Source organism: Puma concolor, chromosome A2 (genome assembly GCF_028749965.1).
Source record: "Puma concolor isolate L17-30 chromosome A2, mPumCon1.1.hap2, whole genome shotgun sequence".
NCBI lineage: Eukaryota > Metazoa > Chordata > Mammalia > Carnivora > Felidae > Puma > Puma concolor.
The window spans coordinates 44,392,809-44,419,035 of NC_141668.1; the positions used below are offsets into that span (position 1 = coordinate 44,392,809).

The 26,227-nt window shown below is 38.4% G+C and overlaps 1 protein-coding gene and 1 long non-coding RNA gene across 9 annotated transcripts in view; one reads left to right on the forward strand and one right to left on the reverse strand.

Annotated features, from left to right (window-relative positions):
- DPY19L1 (dpy-19 like C-mannosyltransferase 1) overlaps positions 1-26,227 on the forward strand; it is a 105,757-nt gene that overhangs the window by 75,672 nt on the left and 3,858 nt on the right. For all 8 annotated transcript variants that reach the window (XM_086692766.1, XM_086692746.1, XM_086692751.1 and 5 more), the window contains 9 exons: positions 236-316; positions 7,326-7,427; positions 11,709-11,780; positions 13,745-13,794; positions 15,949-15,973; positions 17,054-17,173; positions 18,562-18,736; positions 19,463-19,562; positions 20,727-20,852. In XM_086692766.1, the coding sequence (XP_086548892.1) occupies positions 236-316; positions 7,326-7,427; positions 11,709-11,780; positions 13,745-13,794; positions 15,949-15,973; positions 17,054-17,173; positions 18,562-18,736; positions 19,463-19,562; positions 20,727-20,852 (851 nt within the window). The remainder of the gene's footprint in view (positions 1-235; positions 317-7,325; positions 7,428-11,708; positions 11,781-13,744; positions 13,795-15,948; positions 15,974-17,053; positions 17,174-18,561; positions 18,737-19,462; positions 19,563-20,726; positions 20,853-26,227) is intronic.
- Positions 7,733-9,995, reverse strand: LOC147583132 (uncharacterized). The gene is made up of 2 exons (XR_015245669.1): positions 9,740-9,995; positions 7,733-7,980 (listed from the first exon to the last, which is right to left on the reverse strand). It is a non-coding gene; the product is annotated as an uncharacterized LOC147583132 (long non-coding RNA).

Here is a 26,227-nt window from a genome sequence, read left to right on the forward strand (position 1 = left end):
TAAATCTCCTATAATTATTATAATGTTGATAATATTGTATGTATATATTTTTATTTTTGGTGATTTTGGAGTAGCATTCTTTAAGCTGCATTGTTTAGCATTTTTTTTCTTGGGTATGGAGCTAGTTATTTCACAGTTGATTAAAGCATTTATATTTTTCTTCCTCCATTATATGCAAGGAATGGCTATCAGAAGCATCAATTTATTTTTGCTTTATTATGTTTTTCTTTTGTAGGTTATCCAAGGATGTTTTTGGTTATTTGGAACTGTCGTACTCAAGTATTTGACATCTAAAATCTTTGGCATTGCAGACGATGTAAGTGCATTGTTGCTTAAACTTGAAAGACTTTAAAAGAATCAGACAGGCTAAGAATGAATTACCTGAGTTATTAAAGTACCACTATTTAAGCCAGATTCTAATGTGAAGTCTATTTACTTATTTTTTTTATCTATTTACTATAATAGAAGTAAATGTGACTCTGTGTATAGTCTCTATTCTCCAATATCAATTTCTTGACACAGTTCTGTTATTTTATCCTTCTGTATCATAAAGATTTTAAAATTTTAAAGCAAGAAAGCTCTAGAGTCCTAAGCTCAAATGTTAAGGTCCATACAGTCATTTTTCTCTGGTTTCTTCATAATTCCCCTTGGTAACACATCAGTATGCCATCTTCAGAGCCTCTGAATCTATAGACTGTATTATAGCCTCATTCCTCCCATCCCAGGTTTCCCAGTCAGTGCTTGTGAAAGGTTTATTTATAATTTATACCTAATTTATACCTACATTATAGGTAATTTATAATTTATACCTAAATTATAGGTAATTTAATCCAAGTGAGCCTTATTGAGAAGAGAAGGGTTTTTCTTGTCTGTTCTGTTTTGGTATCAGATGGAAATCTGCTTTATAACAGTGTGGAGGTTCCTCAGAAAATTAAAAATAGACCTACCCTATGACCCAGCAATAGCACTGCTAGGAATTTATCCAAGGGACACAGGAGTACTGATGCATAGGGGCACTTGTACCCCAATGTTCATAGCAGCACTCTCAACAATAGCCAAATTATGGAAAGAGCCTAAATGTCCATCAACTGATGAATGGATAAAGAAATTGTGGTTTATATACACAATGGAGTACTACGTGGCAATGAGAAAAAATGAAATATGGCCTTTTGTAGCAACGTGGATGGAACTGGAGAGTGTGATGCTAAGTGAAATAAGCCATACAGAGAAAGACAGATACCATATGGTTTCACTCTTATGTGGATCCTGAGAAACTTAAGAGAAACCCATGGGGGAGGGGAACAAAAAAAAAAAAAAAAAAGAGGTTAGAGTGGGAGAGAGCCAAAGCATAAGAGACTGTTGAGAACTGAGAACAAACTAAGGGTTGATGGGGGGTGGGAGGGAGGAGAGGGTGGGTGACGGGTACTGAGGAGGGCACCTTTTGGGATGAGCACTGGGTGTTGTATGGAAACCAATTTGACAATAAATTTCATATATAAATAAAAAAAAATAATAAACTAGAGAAAAAAAAATCTGCTTTATAACTTTAAGGATTCCTCCTTGCATAATTTTGCTTTGCCTATTTTATTTTTGTGTTTTAGTAAACACATTAATTAAAAAAGAAGCAACCAGAAAAAGTAAACCATGTACTTTTTTCTGTAATTTATTTTAACAGGCTCTCTTTCCTCTATTCATAATAGATTAAAGCTGTAGTTTTGACACTGGGTCTTGTGAAGTCCTGAGACTTCCAAGGAGTCTTCCGTGGGCTCCACCTACTTCCCAATCATCCTGGAAGTCCCCCCGCTCCACCCAGTGCAGTTTAGCTTTAATTTCTTACACATTGGATAATTATATAGGTTTTCATTAGAACAAGGGAATTTTTTGCTTAAAAAAGATTGAACAATTGGGTTGTTCAGTGGGTGATCTGCAAGCTGTGGAAAGACTTTTTAAAGTCTAAAACTGGCGTCTAAAATTACCTGTTAATTCATTCAATATGTGCCTGCTTTGTGCCTGGCAGTAGAATGCATCCTAGAGGGGCGCCTGGGTGGCGCAGTCGGTTAAGCGTCCGACTTCAGTCAGGTCACGATCTCGCGGTCCGTGAGTTCGAGCCCCGCGTCGGGCTCTGGGCTGATGGCTCAGAGCCTGGAGCCTGTTTCTGATTCTGTGTCTCCCTCTCTCTCTGCCCCTCCCCCGTTCATGCTCTGTCTCTCTCTGTCCCAAAAATAAATAAACGTTGAAAAAAAAAATTTAAAAAAAAAGAATGCATCCTAGAGACACAAAACTGAGTAAGACATGGTCTAGTGTGAGGTGGAAACGATTTCTAGCAACTGTAATACAATGTGAGGAAGGCTGTGTTAAAAAAACAAGTACAGAAAGCTGCAGAAACATAGAGGAGGAGAGGGGAAGGCTCCTGCCTGAAGTCACCTGTGAAGAGGAGAGCTAAAAGGTGATCGAGTCAGTGAGGATGCAGAGAATGAGCAGGAAAGGAAAGAGCCCAAGTCCTGGGTGAACGGAATCTGTTTCCTCCCTGGGAGAAGACAAACCAGTTAAGGTATTGATTCAGGTTAAAGTGATGTCGTCATTGCTGTCACAGCCTGATGTTGTAGCAGGACCAAACCACAGTTATTTCCAAATCAGAAGTAATTTAATTGCAACTTTAATATTTCTAGGAATCTGTAACACCGATCAAGGACATCAGCTCATAAATTCTGAATTTTGACATTGGTCAGAGGAAGAGAATGGCAAGGTCCCATAGCTCTCAAGAAGCACTTTCATTCACCCCTTTCTATTAAGATAATTAGACACTCGCCTGTTCTTTAGGAGCCAAGTGAGCCAATTTCTCAGTACATCCTGCTTCTGTCACACTCTTCTTGGTAGAAGCTTGAGCTTGTCTACCAGGGAAGCTCAGTACTCAGTGACACAGTTTTCACTGGGAGCTGGTAACATAGGCACCCTCGGCCTGACACAATTCAAAGTTCCAGACTCCCAGAAGGAATGTAGGTGCTAAGGATAGGCCTGGGTTTGTACAATTTGGGCACAGTGAGCCACTGTTCATTCTCACTTAGGGTGGAAGGAGCCATCTGAAATCTAAGTTCTCTGATGCCAGCCAAGTGCCAGCTTTGCAAGCAGGGTTTTCAAAGGATAGCAGTCAGGCCTACTATGTTAACTCTCACCTGAACATCAGGTCTGCCCCATCTTTTCCTATCTTCCATGACTTACTGGATCTTCCGTGAATCTGCATACCACTTCCCAGTTGGTCATAGGTTTGTGGAGAGCTTGAGCTCGAGGATCCCTGCCCGCGTGTGCAGCTTTCTAGTCCACCGGGGATGTGAGAACTTCTTTACCTCCTTGCTGGCTTTCTCATTTCCAGAATCTTTTTAAAATTTCTAGGTAGTCTTCCAGTCCGCTGTTCACTGCACAAGTAATGAAATACTAGGCTGGCAAAGCTATGAGCTTTCACCTTTCATTTCCTGCCATTCCATACTTTTATTAATAGTGTCTCTGGGCATAGGCATTTTGCTGTCTGCCCCCAAACAAGACAGGACCCTCCAGTAGCAAAGGTTCTGCTTTTCATGCTCAGCCCCAGCCTCGGGGACTATTGGTCTCACCAAGCGTGGTGCTGATCTGATGGCAGATGGGCCAGCCCAGGCAAGAATGCCGCAGACGCCTTCTACGTCCACTCAGAGTTCATCAGCTCTTGTATGAATGAGTGCTTCTCGGTTTGCTTGCCTTGTGGTCAGTTTCTAGAACCTGATATGGTTGTTTTGGGCAGTTTTGTCCAGTTTTATAGTTGTTATTGGGGAAAAGGATTTGTCAACTTCTCTGCCATAGGAAGTACTCATTTCCATCAATTCTTAATTGTTCATTCAGTCTTGTGTTTCTCGGATAACCTCACTTGCTCACAATGTAGTATTCTTCCTGTATATTGGATTTGGATTTGGTTGTTAATATTTGTAAGGATTTTTGTCTATATTTATGAGAGAGATTAGTCTGTGGTTTTATTTTCTTACAATGTTTTTTTGTCTGGCTTTGGTTTCAAGGTAATGATAGCTTCTCTATTTCAAAGAGAATTTATGTAGAATTGATATTATTTCTTTGCCTACAGTGTATGGTAGAATTTGACAGATAAGCCTGCAGGGCCTGGACTTTTCTTCATGAGAGAATTTTCTACTACAAATCCACTTTTTTGAGGAAGTTATTGGTGGTTTATGTCTTTAGAGGAATCTTACCCATTTCATATGTGTCATCAAATGGATTGTATTTAAAAAAAAGTTTTTTATGTTTATTTAATTTTTGAGAGACAAAGAGACAACAGAATGTGAGTGGGGAGAGGGGCAAAGAGAGAGGCACAGAATCTGAAGCAGGCCCCAGTCTCTGAGCTGTCTGCACAGAGCCTGATGCCGGGCTCGAACCCATGAACCATGTGATCATGACCTGAGCTGAAGTCAGACGCTTAAGTGACCGAGCCACCCAGGCGCCCCAGGATTGTATTTTTTAGAAAAATTATTATAGCGTGGGGCACCTGAGTGGCTCAGTCGGTTAAGCATCCGACTTCAGCTCAGGTCATGACCTCACTGTGAGTTTGAGCCCCGCATCAGGCTCTGTGCTGACAGCTCAGAGCCTGGAGCCTGCTTCAGATTCTGTGTGTGTGTCTCTCTCTCTGCCCCTTTCCCACTCATGCTCTGTTTCTCTCTCCCTCTCTCTCTCTCTCTCAAAAATAATAAAAAAGTTTAAAAAATTAAAAATTTATTACAGGATTCAATTAGTGAAAATTCTAATTAATATTTTTGCATGTATGTGAAATGGTTTTACATTCTTTTATTCATTCTTATTTGGATTCAGAGTCAATATTAGTCTCCTATAAAGAGCTGTTTTTTGAGGGGTTTTTTGGGTGTGCTATTTTTCTTGTTTTCTATTTACTGTATTAATATTTTCAAAGTACCACCTTTTTTGAGTCCTCTGGTTTTGTTGAATTTCTCTTTGTCAACAAATTCTGTCATCCTCATTTCTTATTTCTTTGTGCTGTTCTGTAGCTTTTTCTAATGCTCGAGGGAAAGTGCTTGGCTCTTTTGTTTTCAACCTCTCTTTCTGATAAATGCATTTAAAGCTATACATTTCCCTGTAAGTAGTACTTTTTGTGTATCTTACAAATTAACTATTTAGTGATGTTCTTTTTAGCCTGAAGGTTATTAAGTTTTATGCTATTTATGTTAGCTTCTAGCCAAAAGGATTTTTAAAGCCTTTTCTAGTTAGCTGTTTTCCAGTTTTATTGCATTTACGATTAGAAAAAAATAATTTGTATTATATCAGTCCTTTAAAATATATTGTGGTACGGTATGTGAACATTTAAAACATTTTTTACCATGTTCAAGGGTAACATGTAGTCTCTCTTGTGAAGTTTGTATTCTCCGTGAGCATATTATTATTCAGGTGTTATGTTAACATTTGTTAACCTTCTATTTTAGTGAGAAATATTTATTTTAGTGAGAAATATTTCTATTTTAGTGAGAAATATTTAACATTTCCAATGAACACTGTCAGCTTACCTATTTCTTCATCAACTTACCTATTCTTACCTATTTCTTCTTACCTATTTCTACATTCTTTTCAGCTCTTGATACACTTTGAATCTATACTGTTAACTGCACATATGTTCATGATACATATGACCTTGCTTTGCTGTTCATTTTACCAGCATATAAGGTCATTCTGTCTCTTTTCATGTATTTTTTGCTTGAATTCAGTTTTGTGAGATGTTAGTATTGCTAACCTAGATTTCTTTGGTCCAGTTTATCTAATATATCTTGTTCTCCTCTTTTATTTTCAACCTTTCTATGTACTTTTGTGTTAAACATGTCTTTTGTAGACAATATATATTTGAATTTTCTTCCTAAAACCTAATTTGAGCATCTATCCTTTAATTTGTGAATTTAAGTTCTTTAAATATATGGCACTTACCATTATATTGGGACATTTCTTCCATTGTATTTCAGTTTCCAACTATTTTACATGCTTTTTAGATTTTTCTCCTTTTCATTGGATAGACAGATTTCTTATGCTGTTTAAGGCACTCTGTTCTTCCTGTTGATTTCTATTTATTTATTTATTTATTTATTTATTTTTGAGACAGGAAGAGACAGAGCATGAACGGGGAGGGTCAGAGAGAGGGAGACACAGAATCTGAAACAGGCTCCAGGCTCTGAGCTGTCAGCACAGAGCCCGACGTGGGGCTTGAACTCACGGACCGTGAGATCATGACCTGAGCCGAAGTCGGCCGCTTAACCAACTGAGCCACCCAGGCGCCCCCCTGTTGATTTCTTAAACTTCTCAGCATACATTTCCTCCCCAACAAAATAGAGTATTTTGGAATTTTTCAACACATTCCCACCAACCCTTATTTAGTTCCCCTCTCCTCCAATCTTCCCACTTCATGTAGGTATCATTTAGGATTTTAGCTATTGTTTGTTTTACATAATTTCCCCCTTTTTTTTTGGTCCTTACTCTTTTAGACAATAATGAATTGAAAATTTAGCCAACGTTTTCTCATTTGTTAAATGCAAATAATCCCACTTTCCTCACATGACTTTTTGTGGGAAGCAGATGAGAGGAGGTAAGTAAGAGCACTTGGTAACATGTAAAGAATTACACAGGTAAAGTGATCGTCATTCAGAAGGTGGATTTTATTCCAAGGCCTGGCCATTTTTTTAAAGTTTATTTATTTATTTTGAGAGAGAGAGAGAGAAAGAGAGCAAAGAGAGAGACAGAATCTCAAGCAGGCTCCAAGCCATCAGCACAGAGCCCCACACGGGGCTTTAACTTACAAACTGTGAGATCATGACCGGAGCTGAAATCAACAGTCTAACCAACCAAGCCACCCAGGCACCCCTTTCAAAGAGTCTTTTCAATCCCCTTTTCAAAAATCAGAATGAATGTTTCCTCCTTTTCTTTCACTCCATTGCACTTTGTTCCTTATGACTGACAGATGTCTATATGTGTTACCAAGCCCGCCCTCCCTAGAAGGCTCCAGAAAAGGAGATGGGTAGTGTATTTCATCAGGCTTAGCACACTGAGCAGGGAAAACCTAAGGATGAAAGCTCTGGTATGTTGATGATGGATCGTGGAAGGCAGGGTGTTGTTGGAGTTACCATTTGTCAGCAAAAGAAGGGAGAACCACGAAGTTGCAGCTCTTTAACAGAAGCAAGCCTGGCATGGGGACAGTGAGCTTGCCAATGTAGTGAAAGCTATTTTTCAATGCTATTAAGATGAAAATGCACTATTCTACCATATGGCGTAATCTAATGGTACCTCACTTTATTCCTTCCTAGGCTCATATTGGCAACTTACTAACATCAAAATTCTTCAGTTACAAGGATTTTGATACTTTATTGTATACCTGTGCAGCAGAGTTTGACTTTATGGAAAAGGAGGTAAGGTGTGATTTCTAGTTTTCCTTCCCCAGGTTCTGGTCCACTCATTTTTCATAAAGGGCGCTCCTGTTATCTCAGACTCTCCTCTGTGCTGTTACCTCACTTGGAAGGAAAAGGAAAGTGATGGTTTACAGGAAGATGTTCCTACTTACATTAGTACAGCACCCTGAAATGTATGGTCTTTTCTCACTTTGATAATTTGGAAGCATGCATTCAGACTAGCAATAGTTTTTTGAATGAGTAAACACAGAGGCATTTCAAGATGCCTCTTTTCAGGGACAACATTACTTTAGTGACGCTCCCGAGCTCTTACATTTCCACTCATTCAGTGGTTGTTTGTTGGAATAATCTCATTGCTTTGAAATATCGTTGAGTTTGAGTTTGTTCATTCCAACAGCATTTTTCTTTCTAAAACTGTATTCAGACGTTTAAAAGGAAATCAGACAGTAGTGTGGTGGATTGGGAGATGGAAGTCTGCAGTAGTATTCGATGTTGTTGAACACACGACTCTCATTTTGTTCTCTCTCATAGCTTACTAGTTTCTAGTAGTGTGCTGCAAAAAGATATTGTGAGGACCAAATGAGATACAGAGGACAGTACTTTGATATTTTAATGATATTTTTTATAAAATATTATTTTGCAGTAATCAGTGAGCTGGTTTGGTTCAACAAACACATATATATGTGTCTTTTTTAACACCACCCATGCGGCCCCAATTTATTACGATAGTTTACTATCTGTGAAACATTTTCCTTCAGAGCTGTGTGTGTGTATATATTACACTGGTCAACGGTACTTTGTTGACACTTTCATTTTCCTCTTGCTCCCCACTGGGTTCCCTTTGTGTCCTGAGTTACACAGACCAGTGGATGATAGTGCCCCACACTGCAAAGTCCTTTCAACCAGACTTTCTGAATTGGGCATGTCCTGCACATGTCCTCTTTACTCCAGTACCTACCAGTCTTCATTCCCAGGTTCTGGCAAGTTTTGACATATAATGGCTAATAAAAACTGTATGAGTGAATGTATTGAGCCCACTGAAAGAAAGGAAGGAAGAGTATCTGCAAGACATTAAAATACGTATTCACAGCAGCTCAAGACTCCTTCAAGCAAGCGGTAAAGGAAATAGAAGGTAAACACCAGAAGGCATTAGGACTTGGTGGAAGTCCTCTGACATTAGTTAGATACACATGCCGCTGTCACCTGAGAGTAAGAACCATCGGGTAGGTGATAGAAGAAATTGCTTATTGAGGCATAGCCTGGCTTCAGTTAATTTGAAGACAGTAGCAAAGCTGTTTCCAGCCTGCCATTCCTCATCTCCATGGGTATCTTCACAGGGACCATGCTGTAGAGACAGAGTACTGTGCCAGCTCGGAGAGTGCCTCCATTGTTTGATACATCCATACGGTGGGGAAAAGGGAACAGTTTAACATAATGCATTTGAGAATGATTAATAGATTTGTCTGCATGTAACTTAAGACATCTGACATTAAATATTGCAAAAACCAAAAGGCAAATGACTAAGTGGGATGATTTTTGCCATAAATATGACAAGTGAAACTAGGGATTAAGGTAGTGAGTATAGGAGATTGTCCAAATCAAGAAAAAATTTCAGAGGACTTGGGGTGCCTGGGTGGCTCAGTCGGTTGAGCATCTACCTCTTGATTCCAGCTCAGGTCATGATCTCACGGTTGGTGAGATCGATCCTGCATCAGGCTCTGTGCTGGAGCGTTGAGCACAGAACCTGCTTGGAATTCTCTCTCACCTCTCTCTCTGCCCCTCCACCCGCTCTCAAAATAAATAAATAAACATTTAAAAAAAATTTACCGAGGACTCTTACCATTCCTCATCACAAAGAATACATCCCCACTCCCACACACCTATGCAGAAATAGGTGAAAGGTGGGAACAGACAACCCATTGGGGAGGAAATGCTGACAACTGATTAAAATGTGAAATTGGTTGTTTCCTTTTTATTTGTTTGTTTGCTTGTTTATTTTGAGGGAGGGGGAGAGGCAATGAGAGAGGGAGAGAGAGGATTCCAAGCAGACTCCACACTGCCAGCACAAAGCCCGATTGATGCAGGGCTCAAATTTATAAATCCTGAGATCATGACCTGAGCCAAGATCAAGAGTCAGACACTTAACTGACTGAGCCGCCCAGGCTTTCCCTAAATTGGTTGTCTTCTTTATTTTCTCTGCATGTTTTAGTTTTTACAATGAGCGTATATAACTTTTATGCTTAGACTAAATCCAACAATTCATAGAAGTATTAAAAGAACTTGTAATTCTAATATTGCACACACATGCTCACCTCTCTCCCTGTGTGGTTGTTTCCCTTGCGTTTGTTCTTCTGCATACACTCTGGTGGATCTTTTGGTATTGAGGAAATGATTTTGTTTCCTTTGTATTAATACTTTCATATATCCACTCCAGTCCCTTCTGTTGGTTTCCTACTGAGAATTATATTGAACTTAGTTTCTTCTTGCCTGGCCACTACTCCCCCACATTTCTTTTGTAATACTATAATCAGTGACGTTATTTTACTTCCCATGTACTCTCCCCTCTGACCCCTGTTTTAAGAGATCCATTGTATCTGAATTGTCTACACATGTAACCACTCATGCTACTCTGTCACTGTTATATCTGTTACATCCTTGTCATAGTTCTGTAGGTTGGTGTTTTTAACACTGTGTGTTCTGGCATTGAAGCCTCTCCTGCCATTTCGCTATTGTGTGAAGCTTGCTCTCCAATGGATTCCTCAGGAAGGGCCATAGGAACAGTAATCCCTGAGTTTTTACGTGGTCGAATATTCTATCAGTGGCTTATATAAGTGAAATTCTGGCTAGTTCAAAATCTTTGGCTTTTTTTTTTTGTATTTTTGTATTTTTCCTTGAGTGTCTTTTTAAAAATATTTATTTATTTATTTTGAGAAAAAGAGAGAGAGAGAGATACCCAGACAGGCTCCATGCTGTCAGTGGGGAGCCTGACTTGGGGTCTGAACTCATGAACTGTGAGATCATGACCTGAGCCAAAATGAAGAGTCAGACGCTTAACTGACTGAACCACCCAAGCGCCCCTAAAAAATACTTTTAAAACAAAGTTTTTGAATGTATTTTTAAAATTGTTTGAATTCTTTGTTAAATTGTTAAATACTTTTAACACAGTTTTGACACATTGCCTTTTTAAGGTAAACACCTGTATTTCACACCTTTTCTTATATTTATTGTTAGTTGTTGATAGCAAATGTCTAAATTTTAAATGATAAAATAGTTTTGGTTATATGATTTTTGCCTAGACATAGGTCTAGACAAAGACATAATGTAAAATTTACAAATTAGAAATACATATATTTTAAAATATTAAGTACTATGCAAATGCTTGTAAATAGTAAAATAAAACCATAAAAAAATCTCCTTTTAATGGGACTTCTAACTGAAGTATGCATTTTGGGTTAATAAATTATCAAAATTACTTTCTAATACAGAATAACAAGTGAGAAAATTGGACTAATGAGAGGGAAAATCAGAAAATACTACTTTGTAAAATTAAAATGTATCAGTGTTTTTAATATGATTCAAGTTAGATTTCTCTTGATAAACATATTTGGGAAAATGTACATTATTTAACTCAATAATATAGTATTATTTTTATGAAGGTAAATGTTGGTGGTAAGCAAATCAATTGCAATTTAGAAATTTCAAGCCCAGAATTGTTTAAAAGTGTGACTTCAAATAATTGAAATATATATAGGATTGCAGTGTGTAAGTCTTTGGTATTAAATGTTTCTGTAGCTTTTTCTCTGTTATTAAGAAAATGCAAAAATGTTTTTATTTCTCTTGTAAACATTGGTCATTACTGTGTGTGTGTGTGTCTGTGTGTGTGTGTGTGTGTGTGTGTGTGTGTGTGTGTGTCTTAGTGTGTCTTAGTGTATCTTAGGATCATGGTTATGATTTTTATCCCCCACCAAATGTACAGGAAATGCTCATGCTGTTTAAAGTTAGAGTCCTGCTGACCTTAGGCAAATGTTGAGCTCTGTAGTTGGAAAAGCTGTGTACAAAAAGTGAACAGTAATCTTCCTAGTCACATTTTATACTTACCAGTGTTCGTGTTTTCAACTCAGCATTTTAGGGATGTTTGTTTCTATGGAAATGCATCTTCATTTTTACGATGGGAGTCAATGGGTATATTGGACTGATGCTCATGTTTCTCACTTATACTTTTTGAAATGAAATTTTGTCTGAAAATATTTTCCTCTAACAAAACATCTCTTTGAATTGCAGACTCCTCTGAGGTATACAAAGACACTGTTGCTTCCGGTTGTTCTGGTTGTGTTTATTGCAATCGTTAGAAAGGTATGTTGATTTGATTACTTAAGAGCTCTTTTTTATAATAAAACATTTTGTTGTTTCTATCCTAGTAGTTAAGTAAACTAGGTTACACGTTAATATGACACAATACATCATATGAATTTGTTGAAACGTTTTCTGTATTTTCTTAATTACAGCCCTTGATGAACATTATAAACCTTAAAAATATTCTATCTGCCAGCATAAAATAGACATAGGAAAAGGATCACTCGGGTTTTGATGGTCATGCATTTTGAAAGACATGATCAAAGAGACCATATTGACCCAGATACAGTTATTTTTGTCTTTGTAAATTACTACTGACTGACTTTTAACTTTATGAAATATTTTCTAAAATATTTAATGTATGCCTTTCTAAGTCATTTGTGCAGTTCTCACTAACTCCTGGATTGAGTTTATTATTATTGATCAAAAGGAAAAAATAGAATACTAACAGTGTATTACCAACATCGATAAAATTGTTAGACTTCCAACTTGGCTTTGATAATGAAATTCTAAGCCCAGATTTAAATCAGGTCAGGGAAGTTCCAATCTTTAGCAAAGAGCAGGTGTGATATTCTCTTTTTTCTTGTAAGAGTTGGTGAATTCTGTAATTGCAAGTGTTTTAAGAGAATAAATAAAGATTAATCTATTATCAAAAAACAGATGATAGATCCTAAAAGTTTTCTGATTTGTAGTTAGTGATTTCTGGGTTAACAGAATGTCGTGTATTTGTAGACTATTCTGTACTATGGTTATTGTTCACATTATATATTTGTACTCTCCCCAGCCATATCACATGTGTTATTTCATCTGCTTATTTGACAGCTCTGTACGGTACACAGATATTGCCCCCATTTTGACAGATGCAGAATTAGAAGATCATAGAAGTTGTTACCAGCCTCACATCATGTCCATTAAAAAGCAAGGAAGGAATAAGAATCAGACTCTGCACCTTTCCCTCCTTCTTGGGTGTAGTGTAGCATTCAGCTTTGTAGTTGCACCAGCTTTTCAAATCTAATGAGTTTGTGGTCAGTTTCTGCTATATGCCAGGCTCTGTGCTTCCTTTGCACTTTTGCAAACTTTGTGTAGGTGTGCAGCTAGTAGGTAAATCAGAAAGTACCAATGTTGGCAATCCAGAATCCATTAAAAAGGCAGCAACCTGGATGGCTAGAGATGACAAAAGCAATTAACATCAGGTTAAAAAAGCTGAGATGTTTGATTTAAAGAAGAAGGATTCATTTGGACAAAAGATAATTATTTTCAAATATTTAAAGCCTACCCCTTGGAAATACGATTACACTCATTCTGGCTCCTTAGAATTATGGCCAATTCTACGAGGTTGGACTTTGGACCAGAATTGATCTGGACTGACAAAGTGTTGTAGATTCAAGCAGCAGTTGGGTGGTTCTTCCAAGGGCTAGATTAAAACGTGTGAGCTGTGTCCAAGAGGGCATCCATACTGGGGATAGGATTTCAGATTAGATGACCTTACCTGGCTGCTAACTGTGCAAACCCAGTGTTTAGTTAGTTGTGCTTATCAGTCTCTGAGGCAGTTGTCTGGGTATATGGGGTATATGTGCATGATTAAGAAGAGGCATTGCTAGTGACCTTGGCATGGTGGAGTTCACTGAATGTGGACTGGAAGCCAGAAGGTCAGGTTTCACGACCTATTAATGCTTCCTAGTTGTTGTCCACCTTCCAGGAGATCATCTAATCCATCTGAGCCCATTGCTTATGTACGAAATGAAGATAAGAAAATCTATTTGAACAGGGTTGTTGGGTATTAGATATATGATCAAGTACTGTACAAATGTAAGATTAGGTTGTTGTAGTTATTATTTCCCGAGTCATCTCTTATCCCTATACTTATATTTTTAAGTAGAGTTTGAAAATTTAGAAAATACTTTAGTTACAATTTTGTTTTTCCCAAAACAACTCTTCTTAAGTGTTAAAAAATCTATTTGCAGATTATTAGTGACATGTGGGGTGTCTTAACTAAACAACAGACACAAATGAGGTAAGTATGCTATTAATCATTTTGTTACATTATCTATTAAATAGATATCTACAAGGTATTATTTTATAATTCATGTGGTGTGGTACACTCAACATTTGATCATGGATGTTTTCAATTGTTGTCATTCCCCTTCTTTGCTTTTCTCATGATCCCCTATCCATGCAGAGCTCAGTAAATTACTTATTCATACCTCAGATTCCATCCATACAATCTGATATTAGGCCTACACATAATCTGTACTTGAAGGACACAGCTTTGTGCTTCAGTTTATCAGGGAAAATAAATTATTCTGTTGTTGGTTCTAGGACCAATGGACTCGACTGCCTTTTGAGAGAAGAGCAGGGAAATAGAAAACTGATTCCATACTTTACTTTTTACACAAAATAAATTCCAGATGGAGCAGAGATTTAAATGTAGGAAAAAACCCAAAACCCCAATATTAAGCAAGAGATTATTTTAGGACTCTTAGGATGAGAGAGGCCTTGTTAAGTATGACATAAAACCTGTACGCTAAAAGGAAAGACTGAAAAGGCTGACTAGATAAATATTTTGGTTTGATGAGATACTTGTAAGCATTGTTCAGAGAAAAAGACAAATTGGGTACAATAGTCACAATGTATGACAAAGGACAAATGACTCATGTATAAAGGACTTCTATGAATTAACAGGAAAAATGCTAAAACCCTATTGGAAAATGAGTGAAGTACACAAAAGAGGCAATTGAGAGAAAAATAAATTGTCACTTTCCCTTTTCCCACCACCCTCATGTCCCCTGGACCTCCTTGCTGCTCTGTAACCGTGGCCCGTTGCTTCCTGCCCGGCAGTTTTGCACTGTTTGTACCCCAAGGCTGTACTTGTGCCTCTGCTCCCCACAGCTTGGCTCTGCATGTGGCCAATTCCTTTAATTCTTGTTTAAATGTTACCTCCTTCAAGAAGCCTTTCCTGACCATCACTTCCCTGTAGATTCCTTGTCTCCTGGCTTGTTATTCTTCATCATCATATGCCCTTATCTTCCTCTCTCTGAATTTATCACCATTTATACTTGAACATCTCCTGTGGCACTGCCATTCTCCCCCACATCTCTCTTCTCTGATCACGGTGTCTTTGTACTTAGCCCATTAAGGACTACTTCCTACTATAGGGTTATGCACTATCTTTCTCTTTGCCTCAAGTGCTCTTCCTGAGGGTTGCTCAACCTCAAACTCTCTGCTTCTTCAGGCCTTGCTCAAATGTCACTCAGTGACCTCATTGATTGCTATACGCCTTCCCCATCACCCCCTGCATCTTTTGCCCTGTTTTCGCTCTCTCCACGGTACTTCTCACTGTTTGACAAATGTTTACTTACTTGCATTTTGTTTCTCCCTTTACTATATGTAAGTTCTATGAGGGCAAAGATTTTTTTCCCCATCTTATCTACTGCTGTGTCTCCAGTGTCATCGGTGCTCAGTGGGATTGAGGATGGGTAGGTTTGTACCTTGTAGTCCTGAGGGGTTCATTTTAGTACGGAGAGACAGATGATAATAAGAAACCAATAAATGAACATCTTTGAGGAGATAAAGCAGGGAAATGGAGTAGGAGTGATTATGGAGAGGGGTGGCATGAGACCAGAGGGAGATGCAGGGACCTCTAAGCGTACATCTTTTCTCAGGAAAATTAAAGCTGTCAAGTAGAACTAAAGAGGGAATTTTGTGGCTATTTGTATATTCCAGAACCACTGATGAAAAAATCTTTTATGTGGTTTCCTAAATTATCTCTATAGCAGCCCCAGCTTGGGGGGGAGCTCAGGTACCTCTGGGGATGAGAAGCAGGGGAACAGAACTATGAAGGCTTCGGGGTTCCCTTCACTTCCCTCCCTGCTTTGGCAGGACATCACAGGTAGGGACCTGCTACACCACGGTGTCCCTTTTGTTGGCCCAGGAATTGTCCCTGTAGTCAAATGTGCAAGGTATGCTCCAAGGTCAATTTTTTAAAAATAAACTGTCTTTTAAAAGATTATGGCACCAGTTTGGGTTCATAACTTTGTGATTTTTGTTTACATATATATGTCCTTGGAATATTACAGAAATTGTAAAACTTGTATTTGTAAGATAAAAATGCAAATAATTGAAGTGCTTCAACAATGATTCAATAGTAATATTTCTTATTCCATTTCAGAAAACACCAGTTTGATCATGGAGAGGTAAAGACTTAATATTACTAAAACATACTTTATTTCAATGTGTGTGTGTGTGTGTGTGTGTGTGTGTGTGTGTATGTATATATATATATATATATATATATATATATATATATATATATGTATATATATGTGTATATATATGTATATATATGTGTGTGTGTGTGTGTGTGTACACACACTTTTTTTCTTTCAGTTCCAGTTTCTAAGTATTGGTATTTGTCACTAATCATCTTCAAAATAGGCCTGTATGTGTTTTTATGAGACTGTTACAAACATGACCATTCATTTGTTAAAACCGTTAAGTAGGAAACCCATTTGGTCTGCTCTGATCATCCTCAGAAGATCCAGTTTATTGCTAAATGCATGTGGAGTGTCTTTTGCTTGACTGGAGATGGGTTTCCTCTCTACTCACCTTGCCCTGAGGCTTTGGAGGTGTGACTGGTTGCTCCTGCCGTCTCCTGGTGGTTTCACTTGTTTATCTTTTTTTCTTTCTTGTTTTGTTTTGTTTTTACTTGAGATCTAATTGACATGTAACCTGATATTGATTTCAGGTGTATGGCATAAGTAATCAGATTTGTAGACATTGTGAGATGATCACCACAATAAGTCTAGCTAACATCTATCACCATACGTAGTTACAAAATAATTTTTTTTCCCCTGGGATGACCTTTAAGATCTACTCTCTTAGCAACAGCATGGTGACTATAGCTAATAATACTGTATTGCATATTTCTGCCTGGTTTTGATGGCTCTTCCAAGGCAGACTCTGGGCTCTTAAATAGTACTTACTTTTGTTTACCGCTCTCCTGTGTTAATCTGATGGTATCATCAAGGTAGATTCAGAGATGTGGGCTTTGGTAACTATGGACTTAACCCTGAGCAGAATTCTAGAACAACTTGCTTTAGTGACTTTATCATTTTAGGCTTTTAATAAAATGGAGAGGTTTGAAAGTGAACTTGTAGACTCGTTTATTTCAGAAGTCAAAGTATTGTTGCGAAGCAAAAGTACTCTTCTGGATATTCATCTATTTAACAATATATTAAACTGTAGGAGTAAAAAATATTTTCTCTTTCTTTCAGCTAGTTTATCATGCATTGCAACTGTTAGCATATACAGCCCTCGGTATTTTAATTATGAGACTAAAACTCTTCTTGACCCCACACATGTGTGTTATGGCTTCTTTGATCTGTTCAAGACAGGTAAGATCGTTATGTTGGTGTTGTAGTTGCTATGATCACTTTACCCCAGCCTATGTCATTGAATGACCCTGAAATAATATTGAATAACACAAAATTCTTTAAATTGTCTTAAAGTTCTTCATGGATTTATATTAATTGTTCATAAAGGGTAAGGGCCAAAACAGGTCATTTATCCTTCTAACTTCTAAGACATTCCTTGGCATACAACAGACGCTCAAATAGTACAGGCTGAATTCATGAATGATCCCTACAGATGTTGATAGAAAGCAGAGCGTCATTGTAGAAATATTTTTTTGTTGTTTTGACATTCCTATCACAAAGAATTCTAGCCAGTGATTTCAAGTTACAGTTGCTTTCAAATAGATGTTCTTTTTCAGTATCAAGCTTAAAAAAATATTTTTCTCATTTGAGTATACATTTGTATGCACATCCCTGCCTTTTTAAAATTTAGTGTAAGCCATTTTGGTTATTTGCTGCTTATTTTCCCTGGATAACTGTGTCCTTGCTCTGTATTCACAGATTGATGCTTCTGCATCGTGTCACCTTTTCATCAACCAGTTAGCCAAGGTCCAGCAGCAGTACCTCTTTTAAATTTAACAAATATTTACTAAGCATCTATACCATACTCTAAGGATGAGGGTAGAATGGTAGATAGAAAAATCAAGAAGAAATAATATATATCTGCCCTCAAGAGGCTTGAAATCTAACTCTAAAGACATATAGAGAAATTAAGGAGAGAATAATAGGGGTAAAGTGTTATTATTGAGTGTGGACTATTAGAATGGAAAAATCAGCTAGCCTCAAGTTTCCCAATCAGAATGTTGGTGTTGTGTTAAAGAGGGACAGCTTTCTAGAGACCTGCCTGTCTTGGTATGAAGCTGCTGTTCCTGATTCCTCTAGGCTGGGACAGGAAAGGAGGCTGGCAGGAAGCCCGCACCATGACTGAAGATAGAGAGCATGGCCCTGGGATGGCTTCACAGGTGTGGGACCTTTGCAAACGCACGAGGGCCCACACTCAGAAGGACCCTACATCTAGTTGGGTGCTCTTCTGTTGGTCTTTGGACTTCTAAATACTTTTCAAACGAGAGACCCTACCTTTTCTTTTTGCATTGGGCCTGACACATTATGTAGGTGGTCCTGGCCTTACCTGAAGCTAGAATTAGCACAAATTGAGAGAATAACTTCTTAAATCATGTCCCACCTATGTAAGGCTTATGGTAAAATTCTTTTAATCCCCCTGGTCATTGTTGCTGGAACTTTTTCGTAGGATAATTAATCATTTATCTGTGACTCTACCAGAGACTGTGTTCTTCTCTGGGAAGAACTTATGTTTATTTGATACAGGCTGCTTTGTACTAATTATCAACTTATTCTTAATTTGGTTTCAGCTATTTGGATGGCTCTTTTGCAAAGTACATCCTGGTGCTGTTGTTTTTGCTGTCTTAGCAGCAATGTCAATACAGGGTTCAGCAAATCTACAAACCCAATGGAATATTGTAGGGGAATTCAGCAATTTGCCACAAGAAGAACTTATAGAATGGATCAAATACAGTACTAAACCAGGTAAGTTTCCCTCACGGTTTCATATGCCCCTGCAAAATCTTAAACCCAACTTACTTCCAGTGGCCTTACTCTAAGTAGTGTTGCTTCTAGATTATTCAGAAAAAGAGAGATGTCAATCTTACTTAAATGGTTTGCCAAGGAAATGTTATATATATTTTCTTAGTAATCTGTTTTGCTATTTTCCTTAAATACCAATGTTTTTTCAAAATTTATCCAAAATTTTACATTGTGAGATTTAAAATAATTTTTGTTGTGCTTATTTTCCTAATGAGTTTTCATTCTTAGTCCTGCACATTCCTCCTTGAAATGAACTCATGGAGTATGGCATTTTATCCAAGGGAGATTTTGTTGTCTGAGTATTAAATGACTGAATTTTAAATCATTTTCCAGGATCCCTTGGTGCTATAAAACTTTCCTAGCCAATTTGATACTTCTTTCCCAGGGGCAGAAAAGATTTCTAAGACATTACAAAAACAAACAAACAAAGAAAACCCCAGAAATCCTCAGTGATGAAATGAGGAGGCTCTAACTTCCCAAGAAAATTGTTTACCCAGGCCAGGTTGCTGATAGCCATTTTTCCAACTTCAGTGTTTCTTCCATTGAATCTTTAAGTTGTGAACCTTTCTGGGCCTCCGTTTTTTCACCTGGGAAGTGATTGAGTTGACCCAGAAGGAGACCCTTGTGACACTCACTGAGTCTCCTGAGACCTTCTTTCCTGCTTTGCAGACGCGGTGTTTGCGGGTGCCATGCCCACAATGGCGAGTGTTAAACTCTCTGCACTTCGGCCCATTGTGAATCATCCACATTATGAAGATGCAGGTTTAAGGTTAGTACACAGTTCTCATGTTTCCCAAAACAAATTTCCCACACAAATAGCGAGGGAACCAGCAAAATAACGAGGCTGTGGTGAATGGGGATTTATAGAGTTAGGGGAGAAAACAAGGCTGAAATAAGAGGGCTGAGTTCGATACAAACTGGTAAGGCTCCACAGGGCAATAAATCTACAACCTTTTCTGCCTTTTGTACGAGGCAGCAAAATGAAATCATAGTGTGTCCTTTTTCTCCAGGTGAGCAGGGCTGCAAGCCACCTAGGTTCTTGTTAGTCATCACCGTCCTTATGCTCCCCAGAAGATTCATTAGCCTCTAGCTTTTATTAAGGTGCCCTTTTGGCTGTTTTTTTCTTGAATTCTCAAGAAAATTGAAACAGTTGAAACAGAATCTCATTCAAAGAAGATTTTATTCTGATTTTCACCTGTGTAGCCTACTAGAATGATCTTGGTTTTTGTTTTTTACTACTTTTCATAAGTTAGAGTATTGTGTTCTCTTTTAAAAAGGACATAGATTTAATTTTCATACAGTTTCTGGGGCTAGGTCAAGCTATCCCTGTCACTGGGTGACTTCTCTTAATGTATTCTTTGTGTAACGGTGAGACATACATTTTATAAATAAAAAAACTTTTTCATTAAAAAACCAATTTCCACAAGCTTATTTCCAGAGCAGTTGTGTGGAATCGGTTTAGGTTTTTTTTGTTTTGTTTTGTTTTGTTTTTTGTATTTTAATCTAGGACCAAAATGGAGAGCCATTTATGCCAGTTATTGTTGCTGTCGAAGTCGGGACTGTGTTGCAGCTCTAGTGTGGTGGCCGTGTATGTGTGGCCCACCCTGCCCACACACAGCACGCCTCACTCTAATGTATGATAGAGTTATGGGGAATACGAAACAAAAGCAAATGAGCCAATGAACAAAGAGACTAAGTTTGGAAAGGAAGGGGTTCATCAAAGTGCATCTCTTCTCCCAGGACTCTTGTGCTGCTTCTAAATGTCCTTTTGACCTCCCTGGGGCCCCTGAGCAGCAACTCTGAGAAGAAAGTTCTCTTGACCTGACTCTTCTGTAGACTCTTCCTTCCTGTTCCGTTCAGTGCTTTCTTCCAAGTACGTTGACTGCATCCTTTTAATCTTGAAACTCTTTTGCCCAATTATCTTTCTTTAAAGAGCCAGAACGAAAATAGTTTACTCAATGTATAGTCGAAAAGCAGCTGAAGAAGTGAAGCGAGAATTGATAAAGTTACAAGTGAATTATTACATTCTAGAGGAGTCCTGGTGTATAAGAAGATCCAAGTGAGTATTCAACACAGTTAATATTTTATATGCATAAGACATGAAAAATTAATTCAGTCTTATGGCAAGTGCTTTACTAGTCGTATGTGTGAGATATATATAACATTTAGCAAAGTATAAGTGGAAAGAACTTTTTAGATCATTTTTTGAATTGCAATTTTTTCTTTTCTGGTCATTACAAATATGTTTCTTTTATAATGATTTGCATGTGTATCCAACCATAAAGGTATTATATTGGTACTGATTGATAATTTCCCAAATCGCTCATATTTGCCCGCGATGTTTTTAAAAACTTTTATTTAAAGTTGGATGTATTCTCTTTTAAAAAGACTTGCAGAGTCTGAAACCAAATAATGGAGAGTCTCATTGTAATGAAGTCAGACAGACAGCTGAGAGTCAGAGCCTCCTTTGTGCACACCACGTCTCTGCACGTCACGCCGTGCCCCATGAGAGACGGGCCCCCTCCCGGCGTCCCCTTACAGTGACACTTCTTTCTTGCTGTTTCACATCTTATTTGAGTGGGAAAACAATTAACTTTACTGTGACCCACATTTTCCTGGCTTTATAGTTTTTAAAACTATTTCCACAGAGAAATTCACTAAGCAGAGTATAGCAGAGGTTAGTAAGATCATAAAAGCAAATATGACTTGTAAAGGTGACTGTTTAGAGATGTTGTACCTTGGTGACTACACACAGACGACTGTAGCTTCTTGCTGTTAAAATACCAAAGCGCTGGATCCATGAGGAGCACAGACATGAGCAGTTTCATTAGAAAATAAGAGTATTTTATGGAGAACTATTAATGTTAAAATTCTCACTACTCTTTAAACAGAAGCCTTCATCTCAGTGATACAAAAGGGTGTTAAGACAAAATAATTAAATATTGACTCAGGAGTGAAAATAGGTCTGTGACATAGCCCACAAGGAAACTCCAACAACTGTTGATTACTGAATGATTTTCCAATGAATATGTCCCAAGTGACTTGAATTTAATCAAGATCTATACAAAATGTTTATGTTCTTAGAGTCATAATTTAGAAAATGTTTTATGTCCTTATAAACAGAAGAATACATATGAAATTCATATACCCACTTTTAATTAACTTTGTTACATAAATTTAGAACAAAGAAGTCATAAGCATCTCTCATAACAATTTTATGAGGATATTGTAATAAAGGAATGGTAGGCTGACATTTGCGATTAGAAGAACTTGCAAGAAGAACTTCTTGTCAGAGATTTCTACCAGCATTGTGATCTTTATTGCCAAGGGCTTTGCTCCCCAGTTCGATTATCATCCTGAGGCACTTATAGGTTACTGGAACATAAAAATAATGTTTTATGACCTTTTTGTTCCCATGCTGATGATGAGCCTTGATTCAAGATTTTTCATTTCTTCCCCCAGATCTTGCATAGTATTTTAAATATGTGTAAATCGCAGAGATTGGGGCACTTTATATTCTTTTTTTTTATTTAATTTTTCTTTTACGCTTATTTATTTTTTGAGAGACACAGAGAGACAGAGCACAAGTTGGGCAGGGGCAGAGAGAGAGAATCTGAAGCAGGCTCCAGGCTCCGAGCTGTCAGCACAGAGCCCAACGTGGGCCTCAAACTCACAAACCGTGAGATCACGACCCGAACCGAAGTTGGACACTTAACCGACTGAGCCACCCAGGCGCCCCAAAGGCATTTTATATTCTAAGATGTTGATGGAACTCCTTGGATTTGCATTGCTGTAGTAGTCTCATGTTCTGATGGGCAGATTACTGTTTTATACACAAGAAGGGATGAAAGACAAATTTAGGAAGTATGGCAACAAATCTTGCTCACTAAACAAGGCCAGCAGTAAATTCACTGGCTTTGGATCCTCTCCATTTAGCGCCCACTTCTGGGCACCAAAACTGAGAGTTTGGGGTGGGAGTGCGTGCTCGATCTTCCTGTCTGGATCTTGACTTGCCCCTGTTGTGTTTTTCTGGCAGGAGTGGAGAGAAGGAGGCTAAAGAAGTGACTTTCTCTAATCTGTTTTCCGCACTCAGTAACTAAAACAGCACTCTCCTTTTACTACAGGATTTAAGCCAGACTGATACTAAATCTCAGGAAACCTTAGACAGGTGCACTCTGCTTAAACCTTGAAACAGAACACAAGCTGTGCTTTCTGTTTTGCCAGGGAAGCAAATGGGGAACTCAGAAGAGGAAAGGGAATAAGGACTAATACTTAGTGCAGTCGGAAGACTGCATTTCTTGACAGAACTTTCTACCAGGACTAGGTAGAAATGCCTTTAATGCCTTGGCCCCCACTGTCCATTTCAGTTATGCCTGAGACATTTGTAGGTTACTGGAACAGAAAAATTTGTCAGAACAGGGGGAGTAAATGGAGAACTCAAAGAAAAGGAAGAAGAAAAGGAAGAGGGACCTAATATTTATCTAGCACTTAATCTGTGCCCAGCATGTTGGTGAGCCCTACATTTATGTGATCTCATTACCAGTGGCTTTATTTTTAATTTTTGTTTTATAAAGTTTCTTTATTTTTGAGAGAGAGAGAGAGGTGGAGAGAGGGGGACAGAGGATCCAACGTGGGCTCTACGCTGGCAGCAGAGAGCCCAGTGCAGGGCTCATACTTACTAACCATGAGATCATGACCTGAACCAAAGTCAGATGCTCAGCTGGCTGAGCTACCCAGGCGCCCCACCAGTGGCTTTAATTGTGTGGCTTGATTATTCCTTAAATACTTGACACCCCATGTTCAAATACAAGTACGAAAATATACTCAAATGCAAGTTGTAGATGAGTTTTTAATTAACTATTTTCTTCTCAGTTCTCTGCTTTCTATCTCATTAATTCCGATAATAGAGTTGACATAAAATTAAAACACATGAATTCAGAAGAAAATTATTCCCATTTTCAATAATGCTATTTAAAGACCTCGCTGGCTGACTTGGGGGAGCTCCAGTACACGCAGATAAGTACTAAAGGATGTTACACTCAGGCAGACAGAGCTCACAAAGGCAGCTCTTACCTTCTCTTTTTCCTGCAAACAGTTGAGCTCAGGAACTGGGTAGTTTTCTACTGCCTGTATGTTTCGCTCTCTACTACCCATGGCCTGCAGTGTGGCAACAGTTTGTCCTTGGCATGTGTCAGAAAATTAAGTGGCTTAGAAAACCTAAGCCCTCTCATTTTATCATATATGCTCGGTGTTGGTAGAATCTAGTGAACAGCCTTCGTGGGAACACTCACTGGGAGATAATGTGATAGAGGCAAAGTGAAAATTGTGTAGCCCTGTGATGTGATAATAGTGCTGCTTCTAGAAGTTTAACTTGCAGTTGGGGCACCTGGGGGGCTCAGTCAGTTAAGTGTCCGACTTTGGCTAAGGTCATGATCTCACGGTTTGTGGGTTTGAGCCCCGCATCGGGCTCTGTGCTCACAGCTCAGATCCTGGAGCCTGCTTCAGATTCTGCGTCTCCCTCTCTCTCTACTCTTCCCCTGCTTGCACTCTGTCTTCTCTCTCTCAAAAATAAATAAACATTAAAAAAATTTTGTTAATTTAGCTTGCAGAAAGATATAGGCACAAGAATGTTTATATCAATGTCATTTTATAATGGCAAAATGAGAAACAATTAAAATATCTACCCATAAAAGAGTGGCTAATTAATAGGTGTACTAGCAACTATTAAAAAGAATGAAGTAGGGGGGCGCCTGGGTGGCGCAGTCGGTTAAGCGTCCGACTTCAGCCAGGTCACGATCTCGCGGTCCGTGAGTTCGAGCCCCGCATCGGGCTCTGAGCTGATGGCTCGGAGCCTGGAGCCTGTTTCCGATTCTGTGTCTCCTTCTCTCTCTGCCCCTCCCCCGTTCATGCTCTGTCTCTCTCTGTCCCAAAAATAAAATAAAAACGTTGAAAAAAAAAAAATTTAAAAAAAAAGAATGAAGTAGGTCTTTAGGTACTGAGGTAGGAAAATGGCCACATTTTATTGTTAAGTGAGGAGTTCCAGAATAATCTCTTGTTTGTAAAAGCAGCCCAGGAGCATCTATATACATAAATCTGTCCATTCCTATATTTGTATGTGTGTGTCTGAAGTTGGATTAAAAAGGTCTAGCTGAGGGTTGCCTGGGTGGCTCAGTCGGTTAAGCGTCCAATTCTTGGTTTCAGCTCAGGTCATGATCTTGCGGTTCATGAGTTCGAGCCCCACATGAGGCTCTGTGCTGATAGTATGAAACCTGCTTGGGATTCTCTCTCCCTCTCTCTCCCTGCCCCTGCCCCACTCACTCTGTCTGTCTCTCTCTATCTGTCTCTCTCTCTATCTGTCTCTCTCTCAAAAATAAATAAATGCACTTAAAAAAATTTAAATGGGTATAGCAGAATGTATGCTGGATTGTTTACACAGGTCACCTCTGAGAAAATGGCTTTGGAAGTGACAGTGACTTTCATTTTTTTATTTTTGATAGGCCTATATTTTGACACTTTTTGGATGATTAGTCAGTTTCAAATTAAAGATGTTATTGAGAAGAAAAAGGCATGTGCTGCTTGCCCCATAGTAGAGGTAGGGAAGCGGGGCTGCACTTGGGGATTAAAAAGACATGTTGGAAATGTTTCTTTCTCTTAAAGTGAAGCAGCTATGACAAAACATAAGCTGTTGTCAGTTCTCTATAATTATTCTGTATTGTGTATTTTTCTGTTTTTGTTTGTTTGTTTGTTTTAATTTCTCAAATAGCACATAGGAGATTGTGAACTCCCTTTTGCCCTTTTTGTTTTTGTTGATATTTTCCCAGAGTCCAAGCCAGTTGTCTTAGAGGAAAGGTCCCATGTCTGGATTTGTCTAATTCCTTCCTTGTGATTAGATTCAGTTTGGCAAATTGTGGCAAGATTATGACATCAGAGGGGTTGTATACTTTCTATTGAGTCACATCAGGAGGTAGAGATCACTTTGTTCTATCATTGGTCATGCTAAGTTTCATCACCTGATCTCTCTATATTAAGGAGGCACATCTCCTATAGAAGTAATAGGAGATCTGTAGAGATACTTAGAGGCCATTTGTTTATCCTCTTTCTCAACAACCTTTCACCAGATAGTTCTTGCATCCAGTTTAAAACAGGTAATATAGATTTGAAAGTGGTATGCCAGGTACTGATCGATAGGGGTAAGGATGGATTTGACAAATAATAAATCATATGGGACACCTGGGTGGCTCAGTCGGTTGAGTGTAGACTTTGGCTCAGGTCATGATCTTATGGTTTGTGGGTTCGAGCCCCTCATCGGGCTTTGTACTGATGGCTCAGAGCCTTCTTCAGATTCTCTGTCTCCCTCTCTCCCTGCCCTCTCTTGCTCACTCTCTCAAAAATCAATAAACATTAAAAAAAAATTGCTTTAAATAAAAATGTCCC